The sequence below is a fragment of the Petaurus breviceps genome, unplaced genomic scaffold, assembly GCF_028583685.1.
Source record: "Petaurus breviceps papuanus isolate PSGF00001 unplaced genomic scaffold, PetGlider_PUasm1.0 370, whole genome shotgun sequence".
In the NCBI taxonomy this organism is placed as follows: Eukaryota; Metazoa; Chordata; class Mammalia; order Diprotodontia; family Petauridae; genus Petaurus; species Petaurus breviceps.
In genome coordinates, this window is record NW_027186297.1 from 1 (window position 1) to 18,983 (window position 18,983).

At 53.2% G+C, this 18,983-nt stretch overlaps 1 protein-coding gene across 1 annotated transcript; it reads right to left on the reverse strand.

Moving 5' to 3' along the window:
* Window positions 1–18: 18 nt before the first annotated feature.
* WNT7B (Wnt family member 7B) lies at window positions 19–16,314 on the reverse strand (the record flags this gene model as incomplete). The annotated part of the gene is made up of 2 exons (XM_069099306.1): window positions 15,962–16,314; window positions 19–290 (listed from the first exon to the last, which is right to left on the reverse strand). Coding segments are annotated over exons 1-2 (597 nt in total), but the record flags the coding sequence as incomplete, so codon positions are not given.
* Window positions 16,315–18,983: the final 2,669 nt, after the last annotated feature.

Genomic DNA, 18,983 nt, shown 5'->3' on the forward strand with positions numbered 1-18,983 from the left:
TACCCCCCCCAAAGTCACCTTTCTTCCAGCTTCGTTGTTATGCAAGTTCATCAGCCGTCTGGCATTCTTCTTAATCTCACGGGCATCGACAAAGCGCCTGGAGAAGTCGATGCCATAGCGCACGTCGGCCGAGCAGCCGCCCCACTTCCAGCCCTCCTCTTGGTTGTAATAGCCCTGCTTTTCCCTGTCGCAGCCGCAGTTGCTCAGGTTGCCCTGGCTGCAGGCAGCAGTGACCGCGTGGGCCACACCAGCGGCTGTGATGGCGTAAGTGAAGGCAGCTTCCCGGCTCCCTGCAAGGAAGGGGCAGAGAAGGATGAGGCCCGGCCACTGGCCGTCGGGGTCTCGGACGTGTGCCAGCTCCCAACCTTCCCGTTCAGCTTTGGAGAGGCCTAGAACACATCCCTGCCTGCCCTGGGACCCAGGCTCCTGAAGTGGTAAAGGACACCCACTGGCCCTTCCGAGGATCCTCCCGGGATGGGCCAGTATCCTGAGCTCACTCCTGGAACAGCCTAGAATTCCGTGACTCAACCGTTCTCTGCACACAGATCAGGCAACACCCTGCCCTCCCAGGCTCTCCCTCCTCACCTCCTGGCCTGGCTCCCCGGGCCAGTCCTCCCATCTTGAGTGAACCTTTCCCCCTCCCCTTCCTGGGAGGGCCTGTCTACAGCTGGTTTATGCATGACTATTTGCCGGGCTAGACCGAGCTCCCTGAGGGCAGAGACTGGCCAGTCAATCAATAAATCAACATTTAAAAAATCACTTCTCCCATACCTTAAAAGCCAGGCGCTGGGTTTGGCCCTTTCCAAACATACCCATTAGATTCTCACAGCAACCCTGGGAGGTGGTACCCTTATCATCCCAGATGAGGAAACAGGCAAATAAAGCCCAAAGCTCTATCCCTGCACTCTGACATGTTGGACCTTCCTTGCTGAAGAAAAGGGTGGGGTGGGGGAGGGAGGAGATTTTCAGGGAAGCTTTGTGGACACTCAGGGTCCTCTCACGGCTGTTCACTAGGTCCAGACACTCAAGGTCCTCTCACAGCTGTTCACTAGGACCCCCTTGAGGAACTGAAAGGGGGCTGGGAAAGACCCAGTGGAAATCCTGCCCTAGACAGGCTCCTGGTGGGTTCAGCCAACATACCTTCCATTCAATGCCACCTGACAAAGACTGATGCCTCCCTCTTCTCCCAATACTAGACCAGGCCCCACCACTGAGGGAAGATTTTGTGGACAGGGACAGCTAGGGTTTGTCTTTTAATCCCTAGGCTGACCCTGGCATTGAGTGTAGGGGTTGGATGGGGTTTGCCAGGCTGAGTTTGGAACTCAGTACATGCAGTTAGAATAATAGCGGTGGCTCAGTCTGGCCCAACAGGGCAGAGAGGGGCTGGTCTGAGTAGACACGCCCACCCACAGAGGTGCAGGGGAGATGAGGGAGGGAGAAAGCCCTTGGAGCCAGGGGCCTCCGAAGACAATCCATACAGCACACAGCTTCTGCTGGGGCTTTGAAGAAGGAGCCATTGGTGGGGAGAGGGGGGCGATGGTGCTCTCCCAGGTACTGAAGGTGCACATAAGCTAATGCATGGAGGTGAGATAGGTAGCAGAAAGCCTGGAGTTTGGGGGGGAGCCTGGAGTGGGTAGATTGGGCAGGAGGTCAGAGCCAAATTGTGCTCAGGCCAGTGCTCTGTTAATGTCCTGGAGAGAGCTTTCTTTGTGTGTCTGTCTGCACGCTGTCTCCCCCTTGGATGGTGTCTTCAAGACAGGGACATTTACCTTTCTTTGTCCGCCCCCTATGCTTGGCACATGTGTCTGTGCCCTGGGCACCATACAGATTAGCACATTCAACATATAATCTGAAGTAGCCATTGTGGGTCAGCTCAATGGGCGAGGACCCAAGGAACATCCAGCTGAACTAGAACTTGGTTCCTGCCTTTGTGGAGTCCGGGATTGGAGGCCTGAGAAATGGAAGGGATCTGGGGCTCCAGCTCACATGACCAGTAACAGCAGTTAGGATTGGGTGTGGAGGTCAAGGGTCACAGGAACCCAACCAGCAAACTAGCCTTTCCCTGGCTCAGGAACAACCACAGATGCACACACACAGACGCGCACACACACACGAATGCACGTATGTAATGTGGAGACAGAGGGGAAGAGAAAGAGACCCAGCCAGGCAGAGACAGAGAGAGCTTGGATGGATGGTGTACCTGCTTCTAAATCAGGCGCGCACACACACACACACACACACACACACACACGAATGCACGTATGTAATGTGATGGAGACAGAGGGGAAGAGAAAGAGACCCAGCCAGGCAGAGAGAGAGAGAGCTTGGATGGATGGTGTACCAGCTTCTAAATCAGGCCACAGCCACCCCAGGGGAAGATTAGCCAAATTAAGCTTCCTTGAATTTAATTGATGTGGGACCACCAAGGCCACAGAGCTGGAAGTTATTCCTGGGAGAAAATAACTCATCCTGGCAGAAACAATCCATAAAATCAAGGTGGTAGAGAAGCGTGGTGCCCATACAGCCCTGGTCTGTGGTCTGATTTCCACCTCAGACCCACAGGACCTCTGTGAGCCTCACTCTTTCTTCTTTCTGAATGAAGATGTTGGATTGGTCTGTCCAGCCTCTCCCATCTCTGCCATTCCCTGTTCTCAGGCCCTTCTCAGCTCTGCCATCCCCTGTTCTCAGACCTCTCCCACCTCTGCCATCCCCTGTTCTCAGGCCCTTTCCAGTCCTGACACTCCCTGTTCTGAGATCCCTCCCACCTTTGCCATCCCCTGTTCTAAGACCCATCCCATTTATGCCATCCCCTGTTCTAAGACCCCTCCCACCTCTGCCATCCCCTGTTCTCAGACCCAGCTCTGATATTCTATGCTCTAAGGGCCCTTTCATCCTTAGATCCTGAGCCTCCCCTAACTCTTCCCCTTTGGGAATTAGGTCTTCTCCACCCCAGGCAAGGTTTGAAGGTTTTGCCCCTTGACTGACCTTCAGACTTTCCAGAATCATGATTCATGGATCATCTAATCCCAGATGGAAAGCTGGGAGGGACCTGAGAAGTCATATAGACTAACCCCTGAGCTTTCCAGATGAGGGAACAGGTCAGGTGTGATAGTAATGGCAATTAAAGATTCCCCTGTATTGGCTTGGTTTTCAAATTGATTGTATTAAAACCCAGAGTTTGTTAATCCCACCTGTGGGATGGGCTTGTTGATGTGAAAAGAAAGTCCTGAAGTGGGAGGAGCTGGTGATGTAGATTTGGAGAGACAAGAGAGAGGCGGAAGTTCTTTTTGGAAGCAGCACCTCGTGGAGAGAGAGAGACTAAGAGATTGCTGGTGGCCGCTTTGAATTGCCCTGGACTTTTGAGACCTGCCCCCTGAGCTGCCAAGGACTGAGGAGACATGGCTGTTTTGCTGGTACTTTGTCTGTCTGTTTTGATGTTATTTTGCCAGATTTGTCCACTGGTGAAAGACTGTCCTGTTGAAGAAGTCCTGGAACCTGGCATTTGGTTAAGAAGGCCTGAGACTGTCCTGCAGACAGAGAGTGAATACTGTCCACTGGTGAGGGACAGTACTGTTGTTGCAGGGGTCTGGAGACTGTCCGGCAGACAGAATGAATACTGTCCACTGGTGAAGGACAGTGCTGTTGTTGCAGGGGTCTGGGAGCCTTTCTGTTGGTTCAGAAGCCCTGAAGAAGGATTTTCTTGTTGTATGTTTACAGAAATCCTGGGAGAGGGCTTTGCTAATGTGTTCAAGGGTTCTAGGGCTGTTCTACAGACAGGGGATAAATTCATGAAGGGACTGGCAATGTATCTTATGGCCTTGCTAAGCCTTGTCTCCCCAGGAACTAAGATTGCTGAGAACTTGCCTAGTGTCAAGATGAAGAAAAGACCTCCATTTGGGTATTAAGTGCTGTGTTTAAACTTGATGTAACTCTGGAGTAGATTCAATTGTGATCCAGGGGTGGGGAACTTTTGACCTTTTTGTGTTCTATGGTTGAGCAAATGAATGTATTTTACTTATGTTTGGAAACTAATCTCCATTTGAGAAGAGGGGCTTTGTGGTGGACTTAATTAAGGTATAGCCTAGGGGTGGAGAAGTATTTAGAACAGAGACTTTGTAATTGATTGAATGATTGGAAGATCCTGGGGTGGGGTAGTACTTGGAGATTGTTTAATCACACTTAGTAAATGCTGTATTTTGAATGATGTCATGTTTTGATCTTCTCTGTTCTTGGTTTGTCACTAAATAAAATAGAGAGCACCTATGCTGGTATTTTGAACCTGGGAAGTTGCCTTCTTTTGGCATTACATTACACCAGGTCACCCAGACTGTAAGTGGCAAAGCCAGGATTTGAATTTGGGTCCCAAACTACCAGTCCAGCAAGTTCTCCCTCCTGGATTCCATCCCTTCAGGGCCTTTGGCTCACCCCAATCCCAACCATTCTCACAACCTCCTTACAAAGCACTCTCACACCTGGGTTCTCATTGATTCCTCAGAAGAATCAGGGGAAAGAGCCCAGGATGTCCCACCACAGGACCTGGGTTCAAATCCTGGCTGTCCTACCTAGTAGCTGTTTGATTTGGAGGAAATCAGTCTCTTCCCTGGGAGGCCTCAGTTTCCTCTTCTGTCAACAGAAGTGATTAGACTAGACCATATGTGAGGTCCCAGGGATGGGTCAAGGGGAATCTATATGATCTATCCCGAGTATAAGGACACCTGAGGTCCAAGCCCAGAGTGACTGACCTAAGGTCACTTGACTCATTAGGCTTGGGGGCAGGCGGAGATCAATGGGAATTCTCCAGAGAAGGCCTCTTAACCTAGGGTCTGTGAACTTGAGAACAATGCTGTGTTTATTCTCACTGACTTTCAGCTGAAATGTGGCATTTCTCTCTCTAGAGGCTTCCTGAGGGTCCCTCATGGTCTCATCTCTTACCCCCTGGACACACTGGCCAAGGCCCCTCCCTTTTCTGGGCCTCAGTTTCCTTGGCTGTGGAATGAGAAACTTGGACCCTGTGAGCTCAGTGTGCACCGTCTCTACTCCAGTCCTCTGAACCCAAAGCCGCCCCTTCTTGTCAGGCAGGTTTGGGTGGATGGCGTTCTTTCCCCTCATTCCAATGTCCTCTCTCCAGGCACTGGGCTGCAGGCTTAATGTGAGCAGAATTCAGCTGCCTGTGGAAATGGTGCCCAGGCTGGGGTCCTCTGCCTGAGCGAGGCCACACCCATCTGGCTACCTGTCTGTCCTTCTGGACTCTGAGGAAGAAGAAGGAAAGGTATGGGAGGGGCCCAGGCCCTGAGCCCCCTCCAGTCGCAAAGTCCACCTCCATGGCCCTCATTTCCTGACCTCTGGGAAGGGGGGGTGAAGGCACAGAGAATAAAGGAAGGGCAGAGGTCAAGCAGATAGGAAGCAAAGGAGAGAGGAAAGGAGAGGGAAGTGGAGGGGAGAGCAAGGAGGTATAGAAGTGCTGGACAGGTTGTGAAGAGCCCAGGCCTCTCTGCCCTTTTCCCCACTGGTCCCTCTTTTCTCCTAAGCACCCCCAGTCTGGTCCCTGAGGCCACAGATGACTGAACTCACTCTTGGCTATCCCTAAGGCCTGCGGGTCAGGTCCAGCCTTCTCTGCTCTCCCACAGTACTGGGCCCTGCAGTCAATGGGTCAAAGGGGCCTGGGATTTGCCCACCCCTTTGCCAAGACAAAGCCAGGCCTCCAATGGAAGCTGAAGAGTTGAGGGAAAGGCCTCGGGCATTTATCCCTAAGAGCCAGGATCTGGGGGCCTGGGAGGCCATCTAACCAGCTTAGGAGCCCAAGAACATCACTTTAGGGCTGTAAAGGACCTCAAAGGCCCATTATACAGACGAGGAAACTTCTTCCCTTCTCTTCTCTTTCTTCCTTCCTTCCTCCCTCTTTATCTTCCTTCCTCCCTCTCTTTTTTCCTTCTTCCCTTCTCTTCCCTTTCTTCCTTCTTTCCTCCCTCCTTCCCTTCCTTCCTTCCTTCCCTCCCTCCTTCCTTCCCTCTCTCCCTGCCTCCCTCCCTCTCTCAGCTCCTTCCATTCTCAATCAGAGCAGATACCCAGGGAGGGCACATGGGCTTGGCCTTGAAGGCTTCTACCAGCCCTGGAGGAGGAGAAGAAGGGAGCACATTCATTCCAGGCGCTGTTCCCCAGGGGTGTGGCACAGGGATATGAACAAAGACTTGGTGTTAGCTAATTAGTCTGAGCTTGTGAAGGAGACAAGACTTGCTCTGCCCAAGGGAACATCTAGCCCCCTTCCTCCCCACATGTCTAATGCTGGGTCAGGCCTGAACCTTGACCCCCTGGGTGCTGACCCCCTTAGATTCCTGGGTTCCTCTATGTGCCTGACTGCCTTACTGAACTCGGAGCCTCCAGTCCTTCTGGGATCTCCAAATCCATTCCAAAATTACTTATTTTCCAATCCCCTATGTGTTCAGGGCCCTGTGCTCCATTCTGGGGAGACCAACATAGAGAAAGCGGTGAGTCTTGTCCTGAAGGTCTGGAAGTGATCCGTAGGATGGGGAGGGTGGGGAGAGAGACACAGAAAGGTGTATGGGCTGAAGGGGAGACGGAGAGAGAATCAGGGAGAGAGAATCAGGGAGAGAGAAGGCAACAGAAAGGTGGGTGACAAGACAAAGCCAGATGCATGGAGATAGAAGATAGACAAATGGACAGACAGATAGATGCTAGATAGACAGACAGACAAATGGATGCATGGATGGATGGATGGACGAATAGACAGATGGACAGACACAAGATAGATAGACAGATAGAGGGATAGATAGATAGATAGAGGGAAATATATACACATAGAGAGACAGAGAGCGCTAAGGGAGGTCTCTGTAAGTTAGGGACTGGGAAGAGACAGGTGGGCAGACGAGTTTCAGTGAAAATGAAACAGGTCAGACAGCTGCCTGCCCTTATGGCTCCCAGACTGGCAGGCGGGGGGGGGGGGGAAGATACTTTGTAATCCTCAGCTGCTGCTGCTGCTGCTGCTTCAACCACCACTAATTGCTAGGCTGTGTCTTTAACTTTACAGCAGCTTCCCCTCCAGCCCTCCTTTGACTGCACCAAAGCAGCTAAATGATGGAACGGCATCGGGCACGGAGTTAGGAAGACCTGGATATTAATCCAATAATAATATTAACAATAGCAATAGCTATTTATATAGCTTGGGCCAGAAAACTTGGAGAATGGGCAGAGGCTCCCAGAACGGCAGCTGAGCGCCCTGCAGACCCTGGCCCAGGTGGGCTGAGGAGAGCACCCACAGAAGAGGAGACTGGAGTTGGCTGAGTCCTACATCTGACAGCCAGGGAAACTGAGGCACAGGAGGCTGAGAGCCCTGGCCTTGGCTCAGAGGGGCTTGGCTTCCAGGACAGGCTGCTTGGCCCAGGCCCTGTCCCTGCCTGCCCTGCAGCCTTTTTATAGCCTCCTGGTGTCATGGAGATGGGGCACAAGTTCCTACAGGGACCAGAGAGGAGGCCTCTGGGCCAGCTGCCCTGATGAAGTTTGAGTCAGTGTCTCTGTCATAAGCCCTCCTATTATGTGATTATGAATATGGGATCCTAAAAAGTCACACCATGTTCAAACATGCCAGGCCTCCAGCCAGCCCCCAGTTATTTGTTTTTAATTAGTTGGGTGCATTCAAAGCACAACAGCAGTGGGGTCCCTGGGGATCCTGGAGCCACAGAATGTCAGGACTGGGAGGGGCCTTAGAACAGAAGAGGTCAGAGTTGGGAGGAGCCTGAGAACAGGGGAAGGCAGAGCTAGGAGGGATCTGAGAACAAGGGATGGCAGAACTGGAAGGGGCCTGAGAACAGGGGATGCCAGAGCTGGGAGAGGTCTCAGAAAAGGGAAGGTCAGAGGTGGGAGGAACCTTAAAACAGGGGATGTCAGAGCCAGGAAGGTCCTCAGAACAGGGGATTCTGGACATTAGAGGGGCCTTCGAATGGAGAATTCAAGATCTAGGAAGGCCTTCGGTGCCCCCAAACCAAGAGAAGAGCTGGGTCTTAGAGCCAGGGCTCCCGGCTCCATCCAGGCTGGCTTTCCTCTTACCAACCATGCTGAGCCTCATCTCCAGACAGCCCAAGTCCACTCTGAGCCTCCTCCCCCAATCAAGGAGACTCTCCCAAAGAAGGACTTCCTCAGCCACAAGCATCAGGGCTTCCTCCTGACCGTGCCTTTTCTGGGCTCCCACTGAGTCCCAGCTGAGCTGTGGAGACCAGAAGACAGTAAAATGGGCAGGGTCTCCTCTCTGGCCCTTTCCCACAATAGGCAGCAGCCCCTCCCCCCAAGCACTCCTCCCTTCGTCAGAATTACTGCCTCAGTCTCCCAATCAGCCTCCCTGCCTCCAGCTTCTTCCCTCAAGAGGTGACTTAGTCACGTGCTCTAGAATACTGGGGGGAGGGCAGCCGCATTGAAGGGGAAGGAGCCCCAGCCACCCACATGTCAGTCCTTGATCTGCCATTTACCAGCTCTGTGCTTTCTTTGACCTTTTCCTCCTCAGTTTCCTCCTCCATGAAATGGGAACAGCCATACCTACATGCTTTACCTACTAGGGCTATTACAGAGAATGTGCTTTAGAAACCTCTAAGAGCTAGAGAAGTGGGAGCTGTAAGCATGTAATCACTCAGCTAACATCAAGCACCTACTGTGTTGCTGGGGGCTGTGCTAAGCTCTCAGGATTCAGGAGAAAGGAGAGAAGGGGGCAGCAGCCCCTGAGCTATACCAGTCTTCCATCCTGGGCCCATGCATGGCTGAGTTCTCTCAGCCTGGGATTCTCTGGGAGCCCTCCAGTACCCTCACACCTTGGGGCTAGGACTAGGGACAGTAAAACCACTGCAGACCTCCCCATCTGGCTTCTTCCTCAGAATGCCTGCCATCTCTCCCTGGGGGTCACCTGATCTGTCCCACGCCTTAGAAGCGGGGAATTGGAGGGGTCTAGGAGTGCCACAAACTCATTTTAAAGACTAGGAAACTGAGGCTCAGAGAGAGGATGGCAATGGCCCAAGGTCACCCAGCTGGGTTCTCCAGCTTGGAAGCTCCGGCTTAGATCCAATCATTCATGTGCCAGGTGCTCAGGAAGATTGGGCCTCGTCCCTACACATATCCACCTCCTTATGAGAAGAGCTGATCCCAACTCTAGCCCTCCCCGGCCTTTGGGGGCCCCTCCTGAGACCTCCAAGTACTTTGTTCTTTACAGACCCAAAGAAAGTCACTGAATGAGGACTTGTCCTGGGTGGGAGGAAGGGCAGGAATTAGAATTTCCATTTTACAGGTGGAAAAAGTGAGGCCCAGAGGAGGAACAGGGCCCCAGAGGGAGAGTGGGGAAAGGAAAGTGACCCAGATTTTGGGGCCCAGGCCATGGGTGGGAGCCTCAGCTTTGCTTCTCTGCTCTTTCTCCACTCCTAACCTGAGCCTCCTGGACAGGGAGACACAGTGCTGGGCCTGGGGCCCTGCCTGGGAGCTCCCTCCACTGAATTCTCTGAGTCTGGGGGCTCTGGGTGGAGGGGTTTCTAGGAAACACAATCCAAGTGCCAGAGACCTGGGGGGAGGGGCTTAGAAAGAACCAGACCCTGGCTTTCCAGGAAGATTCCTCGAGAGCTCCAGACTTAAGAACTGCTTAAAGCCGCCCAGTTTATGGCCAGAGAGCAATGCCCAACCTTTTAACCTCTCAGGTTCACCTGCTGAGAGCGCATTCCTGGCTAAGCTCTGAATGCTAGGTTGGAGGACGCCAGCTCTGTATGGGGTGGGGAGCGGGGTATGGCAGCAGTGACCAAAGCAGGGGCCCAGAATGCAGGGGGCTGGGCATGAGTTCAGCCAGAGCCCCTCCAAACTTGTCTGGAGTTACCCTGGGACCATGTGTGAGGCCCTTCCCCACCTCAAGCTTCCCTGTCTCTGACCACACTTAAAAGGGGGCTGAAACATAACCCTTGACCCTGGCCAGACCCAAATCCGAGTGTCAGAGCTGGGGTGGAAAGGGGAGAGACTTAGAATAGGAGATGGCAGAGCCAAGAGAGGCAGCTTGGGAAGAGTCCCTCGAAGCCCTCACTCCGTCCCTCTCCCGAGTTGCTAGGGCCAGATTCAGGTTTATAATTTGCTACCTGGTCTCAGAGCGTCAGACCCCGTATGAGGAGACACACCCGAAACTGCAAGACCCCAAAGGTGGAATTTCAGGTATCAGACAGAGCAGGAGGGAGGGAGGCAGCAGCCTCCACCTCCCTGCTCCCCAGCTTCCTCCCTCTCCTGACCCTGTGACTGAGCACACACAGGTGTCCCGGGGCCCCAGGGCTGCTTGCAGGGGGCCCAGGGCTGCTCAAAGGCTGCCCGGGGCATCAGCTGGGGGGTGGGGCCTGAATGCTGCCATGCCAAACCAGAATGGGCAGGGCATCCGCACGCGCTCTGGGCTGCCCGGGGGCTGCAGGCAGCTCCAGACTTGACAGGGATGCCTCAGTGTTTATGAAGCAGTTACTACTAGGGGAAAGGCTGTTCAGGGCAGCCCAGAATGGCACCCACTGGGAAGGCCCAGTGAGAGCCCAGAAGTGAGAGCCAGCCTTCAGATTAAGCAGGACCAGAATATCTCTGGCCCTGCCCCCGACTTGCTTGCTAGGTAACCCTGTCCAAGGCTCTCTAGGTCTCATTTCCTCTTCTCCAAAGAGCTCAGACAAGGGGTCTTCAGGGCTCCCTTCTGATGCCCAGCCCTCTGATGCTCTGACTTTGGAAGGCTGTGCGGTGCTTCTGAACAGCCCTATTGTGTAGGCTCTGTGAAGGCTCCCAGGGGGCAGCCTTCTCTTTTGTGTGCCCTGGAGACCTCCCTAGCTCCAGGACCTTCTGGGGAGAAGGGGCAGGGAATCCAGGAGCTTGCCCCAAACTGCCTCTCATCTGGACATCCAAAGAGGACTTCTGGACTATGTGTCCTTGGGCAAGTCACCTAATTTCTGACCCTGCTAATTCTGACCCTGACTCCCTTTCAGGTTGTTGTTGGAGTTTTTTGACTGCCTGACTGACCACCTGCTACCTCTGTGTTCATGGGCAGCTCGGAGTCTCAGTTTACCTAAGTGCAATGTGCCCGATCATGTTGAAGGGGCCTCCCAGCCCCAACGTTCAGAGTTTCTCATTAAGAATTCCCTGGCATCTAAGTTGCCTCCTGATTTCTGCATAGCAACTACCATAAAGGTTGGGTCAAGAAAACACAAAGGGAGAGGAAGAGAGTCACTTGAAATGCAAATGGTTGCTGGTCCCAATCGGGCAGTCAGTCCCTGGCACAGGACAGCAGACTCAGTGGGGGCAGAACCTGACCAGCCCTGCCCAGCCCAGCCACGTGAGCTGGCAGGATTAGGATCTCCTATGCCCAGTCATGTTTGCAGCGGTCGCATGATGGGCCCAACTCAGGGCCCCCCCATGGGGGAGGGGCAGGGAAACTGGCAGGGTCCCTCCATGGGGGAAAGGGCAGAGACCACCATGGGAGAGGCAGGGAAGTCAGCAGGGCCCCTCATGGGAGAGGGTCAGGGAAGTCAGCATGGCCCCCTCCCTTCAGGACTGGGGAGAGGCAAGAGGCTGGCTGCCTGCAGAGCCCTCCCCCTCCTATGGCAGCTCCAGCCAGGCTGGGTTCTGCCAGGCACCCTTAGCAGGTCATCCACTATTAGCAGTCACCAAGCTTCCCAAGTCAGCCTCTAAGAAGGCTGGGAGTCCCCCATTAGGAGGCTAGAGCCCCGGCTCAGCTGTGGGAACATAGCTGGGCACTGGGTCCAAGTAGTATGGTCACACTGGTCACAAGCAGTATGGTTACTGAAGGACAGCACTTAGGAAGCTTCAGACCTGAATCGTGGCTGGAATAATTCAAGCCTGTGTTACACTGGATGAGTCACTGCCCTCTCTGTCTAGCTTTCATCAGCTGTAACCTGGAGTGCCTCAGACCCTAGCAGCCCTCTGGTTGGATTCCTTTGGTCCCAAGCCTGAGCCTTGCCCTAACTCACAGCCTGAGCCCATGCTCCCCTGAGCAGAGGCTGAGTCATGGAATCCTAGAAGCTCAGGGCTGGAAGGGGCACCAGTAGCCTCCAGTCCAGCGGCCTCAGCTAGAGCACATCCCAGCCTCCCTGCAAGACCTCCAGGGATGGGGAGCTCACTGCTTCCACTCTGGGATAGCTCTGGGAAGGCAGGCATTTTCTCCAACATTGAATCCCTGGCCTTTGCCCCCTTTGCTCCTGACCTTGTGCCTGTGGCCAAGCAAAGCAAGGCCAATCTTTCTTCTGCCTGTCAATCCTTCCAATGTGTGGACGTTGTGCCCATTCCCCCTCCTTGCTCCTCTTGCCAAGCCAAAGCTGATCTTCTCCAGGTCACCATGAGCAGCACCAGTTTGGAGACCTGGCCCTGGGACTGGCTGACGTGGGGAAGTCTGACATTCTGCCAATCCATGCCAGCACCTTCCTGGGGCTTCCAGCCCAGAGAGCTCTTGGGAGGTTTGCTCAGGGTCCCCCAGCCAGGATGTTCTGGAAGCAGCCTGGACGTCGAGGCAGGGCTGTAGCCACCAGGCAGCTTAGCCAGATGCAGCACTTGAGCCCTCCCTGGTACTCTGGTCCCCTACTGGCCCCCTGTAGGTGCCCTGTCTAGCTTGTTAATGCCCTTCCTAGAATGGGATGCCCAGATCTGAGTCTGGTACTCCAAGGAACTGGCCAGGACAGAGGCCATTGATATGATCACCATCCTGCCATTCTGGCAGTCTGAAGCCCCCTTCCTTCAACCCTCTCATTTTACAGAAGAGGAGACTGAGGCCCAGAGGAGGGCAGGCTTTGCCTAATGTTACCCCACTGGCAAGCCAAGGCAGGCTGGGGACTAGGTCCTAGGTCCCCCAATTGCCATTCTGCTGCTCTCCTCAGCAGGCCAGAGACTCAGCAATCATTAATCAGACTGGGCCTCACAGAAGGGACTGTTGTGAAAGACCTGATCCCTTACAGCCCAGTGTCAGAGCCTACCTTGGCCATCTAAGCGAGGGATCTCTAGGTCTGCAGCCCAGCTCCCCAGCCCATCCCTATATCTGAAGCTCCATCACCCTCTGTCCCCATTTGGGCCATGGCATCTCCCTGGCAGCAGAGAGAGACCACAGGACCCTTGGCTCCAGTGAGCCGTGTCCTACTGTCCTTGGCTGCTGGTACAAGAATTGGGAAGTCTGCCTGAAAGAAAAGAAGGGATAGGTGAGCATGGTCACATGGCAAGGGAGAAACACTGTGGACTCGGAATCAGCAGCCAAGATCTGTCTGGGTATTCGGTCCCTTGTTGTCTCTGTGCCCTTCCCTACTCCAAGCTCAGTTTCCCCATCTGGTAACAATGGACTCAAGGACTCATGTTGCCTCTGCTGTAGGTCTCCCTTGGATCGTGTGCTATGAAGCCCCTCAGTGCCTGCCTTGGCCTCTGGGACCTGGTCTAGTGGGCTTTGATAAATTCACAGAATTGGGCAACTCAGAAGAAACTGGAAGGTTCATTTGATCCAGCTTCCGCTTTGGGGAAAGGAGGAGGAGGTTGGGACACTTGGTTAAGGTCACACAGCTAGCCAGTGTCACAGCAGGGGTTAGAACCCCAGGCTCCCGGCTGGGTTAGACCTTACCTCGTATCTAATGTCTGGCCAGAGTTTCCAGGTGGTCCCTGATGTGGCAATCAGCCTTCAGTGAATCGGGGATCCCCCATCAGCCACAGTCCAGACAGGAAACCAGAGACAGTGGGTGGCCAAGGTGGGTGGGGAAGAGGCCTCAGGAGCTGGGACTCTCAGCCAGCACTGGGATCGAGGCCGTCCTTGGGCCCCACATGAGGAGAGGAGCAGAGCGGAGCTGAGCAGCCCACGTCACCCGCTGGCTTCTCCACCTCTCCACAGAAGTGCCCCAAGCAGCCTGGCACAGGGTTTTCCCAAACCCACAGGGCATGGAAAGTTTACCCCACCCACAGCCTTTACATCGATCAGGCCGCCCACATCCCAAGCTCCCAAGCCTAGCTCTTCTCCTTCTCCTCTGACTCAGAACCTGAAAGCTGGCAGGGACTTTGTGGAGCTGATTCAACCCCCTCATTTTACCAATGGGGAAACTGAGGCCCAGAGAGATCACACAGCTAATAGTGGTAGAGCTGGGCCCCAAACCCAGGCCTTCTGGATCTCCCTAACACCGTAAGGGATGGGCTAAGAAGCAAGGCATTAATAATTGCGGGCCAAATGAGAGAGACAGAGACGGTACTCGCGCTCCAAGGCACAGCGTGTCCAGCGTAGGATGAGGCAATCAGAGAAAGGAGAGGAAGAGTGAATAAGAGGGGAGCCAGAAGGTCTTGGGGTCATGCCTCATTATGTCTCACAGTTCAGGACTAGAGCAATCATGTCCTAACTGGCCTCCCTGCCTCCGGTCTCTCCTGCCTCCCTCTCCAATCCAGCCTCTACACACCCACCCAAGTGAGATTAGGGTTAGAGTTGGGGGGTTGGGGCGATGTGCAGGTCTATGCATGTGTCTGGACTGCAACTGACAGGGGACCCCTGACCTGCTATGACCATGCCCCTACCTAACTCAGAAAACTGCCATTGCTCACTATTACCTCTAGAATCCATGACTACTCCTTTGTTTGACAACTAAAACCCTTCCCTTCCAACCTTAGTGCATGTCACTCACCTTCCACATCTGAGCCTTTTGCAACCCAGAGTGCCCTCCATCCCCACCCCAGTGTGGGCGAGCGAGCGAGTGAGCACTGGAGCACACACGTGCCCCCCCCCCCCCCACACACACTCCAGTAATTAGTGTAAAGGCATCACCCATCTCTGAGCACCCAATGAGGAACCAGAGTCTCTGATGATGGATGTTTGGCAGCTGCGAAATCCCAGGATATCCAAAGAGCACATTGTCCAAATTGTACCTGAGCTGGGCCCTCCCCCCAACCCCCACCACAACATGCCATTCTTCTGGCCAGCGACCTCCAATGGCTCTTCATTGCCGGACAAAGCTCACATTAATTCAGGCTGCTGCCTTTTGCACAATGGACACTCCGGCCAGAATGTAGAGACTCAGGTAGGAAATTTCAGAGAAGGGTCATCCCTGCCACTGAAATGTAGAAATGGCCATAGTAGGGGGCAGCGAGGTGGTGCAGAGTAGAGCGCTGGCCCTGGAATCAGGAGGACCCAAGTTCGGATCCAGCCTCACACACACACACACACACACACACACACACACACACACACGCCGTGTGACCTTGGGCAAGTTACTTAACCCCAATTGTCCTCCAAAAAAGGCAAAAAAAAAGAAATAGCCATACTGAATAAGGGACAAAGAGGTGGAGGAGGGAGCTCTCCCACAGGAAGTCTCTGGGCCATTTCAAATGGATGGAAATGGCAAAGAAAGTGAACAGGCTTAGGTCTCATCTCAATTGGAGAAAAAAGGAATGGAGACAGATCTTTAACAGATGATGAAGCGAATGGAGTTCCAGCTAGCCATAGGAAGTGGGATGGTGGGAGGGATTTCAGCTCCAAAAAGGTGTGGGATGGTTGATATTTTATTTTATTTGGAGAAATGTGGGAGTGGGTGCTCTGGGGCATCTTTTTAGCTAAATAAAGAAGGAAGTGTGAAGCTTTGTGTATTATTTCAGTTCTATAAGTAGGATGGTTTCTGCACTAGTTTTAATTACAGAATCAGGAGGTGAGATGGTTAGTGCATTATTCAAGCAGCCAAAGTAGGAATCTGGGTGGTTTGTATATGGTTTTGTTTGAGAAATAAGGCAGTGGGATGGTCACAGAATTATGCAGTGGTATGGCTGGTGGCTGTTAGTTGGACAAATTAGAGAATGGGATTCTCAGGATAGTATTTCAACAGAAGTCAGAAGGCAGGATGGCAGCTTCTCCTCTATAGTCCATCCATGCAAGGCCAGTAAAAGGCAAAAGGCCTCCCACCCCATCCCTCTCCATTTGACTCAGCCGGCTTTCAAAGGCATCCCTTACCCACTCGAAGCTCTTGCCCGAAGACAGTCTTCTCGCCGAGTGCAGAACAGTTCCATCGGCCATAGCGGAATTGGTATTGGCATTCATTGATCCCCATCTGTGCCCCTTCTCCAATCACGATGATGGCGTCGGGGCGGCTCTGACAGATGGCTCGTTGTCGGGGGGCCAGGCCAGGGATCTTGTTGCAGATGATATTGGCTCCCAAAGCCACCACAGATGACAGAGCTCTAAGGGAGGGAGAGAGAAGAGAGGGGTAAGGACCTGCCATCCATTCGAGAGTCTGCTGCCCAAGGAACAATGCTGAGCTATGGAACCATGGCCACATGTATAGTTATGTAATTATGGCTATAACCAGGGCCAGTTTTTAGCCCTAATTACACCCAGAGCGAAATCGGGAGGGAGGTGGGGATGGCATCAGGACAGAGAGCAGGTGACTTTGGGGGCAAGTACTCAGGAAAGGGCATTCCCCAGAGGAGAGTCAGCAGAGCTGGGGTAAAGTGGGGAAGGAGGAAAACACTCAATGATTGGCCCCTGGGATGGTGACCAAGCACATTCCTTCACGTGCCATTGGAGGAGCCAAAGACAAGACTGAGGGGCAGCAGTGAACACTAGTGCAGGCCCCCACCCTCGCGCCCTCCACTTTGGGACAAATCCCTTTGCCTCATACAAATTCCACCTCAGACCAAACAAGATTTGCTAAGCCTAGACCTATCATGCATGAAGAACCATTGGGTAAACAAAGTAAGATTGACAGAGTCCTCCCACATCTAGGAGCTCTGGCGACCCCTGTGAGGGGAAGATAGGAGTGGGGGAGGAAGGGAGATTATGTGTATTCAATAAGACAATTGACCGACCTAGAGTCATTGGCTGCCAGAGTTGGAAGGATGTTTAGAATACAGATTATCCAATGGAAGAGCAGGGAGGGGCCTTAGAGCATGGAACATCCCAGCTGGGAGGGACCTTCAGCATTCCGTGAGAAACAAAAAAAATGGGTTTTTTTTTTGAGGGGGAAGGTAGGGCAATTGGGGTTAAATGACTTGCCCAGGGTCACACAGCTAGTTTTTTGTGTTGTGTCCAAGGCTGGATTTGAACTCAGGTCCTCTTGACTCCAGGGCTGGTGCTTTGTTCACTGTGCCACCTAGCCACCCCTAAAGTAGTTTTTCTGTGATGCATGGGAAAGCAAGAGATTTGGGTGATTCCCATAAGGAGGCAGACCTGTTTCTTCTGTATCACCAGGAATAGGTGAAAGCCAAGGCATTCCAGGTCTGGGTGGACACTCGATGCCTGCCCTCCCCCCATCTTATCGGGCTGGCAATGTCCCTAGAATCTCTATCAGGGCAGTTGCTGGCCCCCACGTTATTGTTGCCAGTGAACATCTGTGCCAGGAAGGTGAGGAGGGGACTTAATCCATTGTAATTGTAGCTCCTTGGAAAATGAATCCAGGAGGGAGTGGCCTGAAGGAGAAAAGCAGCAGAGTTGGCCAAACCTGGTCCAACACTCTTGAGCCACCTTCTGAAGGGAAAGGAGGCCCAGAGAAGAGCCATCCGTGCCTCTGTAGCCCGACCTCTGCTCACTTGGAATTTCCCAAACCTCTTGCTTTCCCACACCTGCTGGGGGAAGAAAACACTTCCCTGTTTCTCACAGAATCACCAAGACCTCATCCAGTTCTCAGAGCCTACTGTGTCCAGAGCACTGCCCAGAAAGGAGATGGTCCAAGCCCAGATGACGCTAATGCACAGTGCTGCACAGTGAGTGAGGAAGAGAGGAGAGGGCCCCTGGCAGGATTCTGACCCCTAGACATGGCCAGTATGACCTCCTGGAAGGCTCCTTGAAGGAGACACCATTGAGGTCAGGCTCTAAAGGAAGAAAAGCTAACTGGGACTTTGGACTTGGAGGTGAGAACACCCGAGTTCAAATCCTACCTCGGACAATGAAGAGCTGTGTGACCATGAGCATGTCACAGCACCTCTGTACCTCAATTCCCTCAACTGTAAGGTGCCAAGACCAGACACAACCATCTCTAAGATCCCTTTCCACTCTAAAATTATGGTCCTATGATGGCCTGTCCAACCCCCTTGTACTGCAGGAGAGAAGCCCACGGTCTAGAAAAGAGGAAACCTTGCCCAAGATGGCAGAAGCAACCAGTAGCAGAGACACAAAGGGTTTCCCCCTCCTTGCTCTGGATCCCCCCTGCTCTGGCTACATCCTACCCAAGCTGCAAATCCAGCAGGAGCTTCCCAGGAATGAGAAGGTCAAGGCCCATGTCCTGTGCCTGGCATTCAAAGCCCTTCTCAATCTGACCTAGCTTTCCAGCCTCACATCATCACATTCCTTTCCACATGTTCCTGGCTTCAGTCAAACAGGATGATTCACTGCTGCCCTCACCCCTCATCTCCTACCACGTCAGCTTAGCAAATCATTAGACTCAGAGCTCAGAGCCGGGCACTGGGGAACCCAGGAAGATGGAGACCCAGCCCCAGCCTCCATGGAGCTCAACTCCCACAAAGTGCTAGGCCCACACCTGAGAGAATGGAGAAATATCACCCAGCTCTGCCATCCCCTGTTGTGAAGCCCTCCCAGCTCTGCCATTCCCTGTTGTGAAGCCCCTCCCAGCTCTGACATTCCCTGTTCTAAGTTCCTCTGCCATTCTCTGTTCTAATATTTCTCTTACATCTGCCTTTCTCTGTGCTGACATCCTTCAATATATACAAACAATTATGACAAAGTAGGATGTGATCACGGCTTTAGAAGAGGTATATTCACCCACTGGAAATCTCTCCTTCCTGTTTATCGGGTAAAATCCCTCCTTTGCTCCAAGACCCAGTTCGGGGTCACTCTTCTTTCCTCACTACCCTTTAGACATTCTGCCTGATGTTGCAGAATCACAGTCGCAGGCACCTTGGCTAGCAACTATAGACTCTGAGCTGGATGGGACCTCCAGGGGCATATTGTCCAGCCCAGACCTGGACAAAAATCGCCTTGACCAGCAGCCACCCAGCTCTGGTTTGAAATCCTCCAGCAG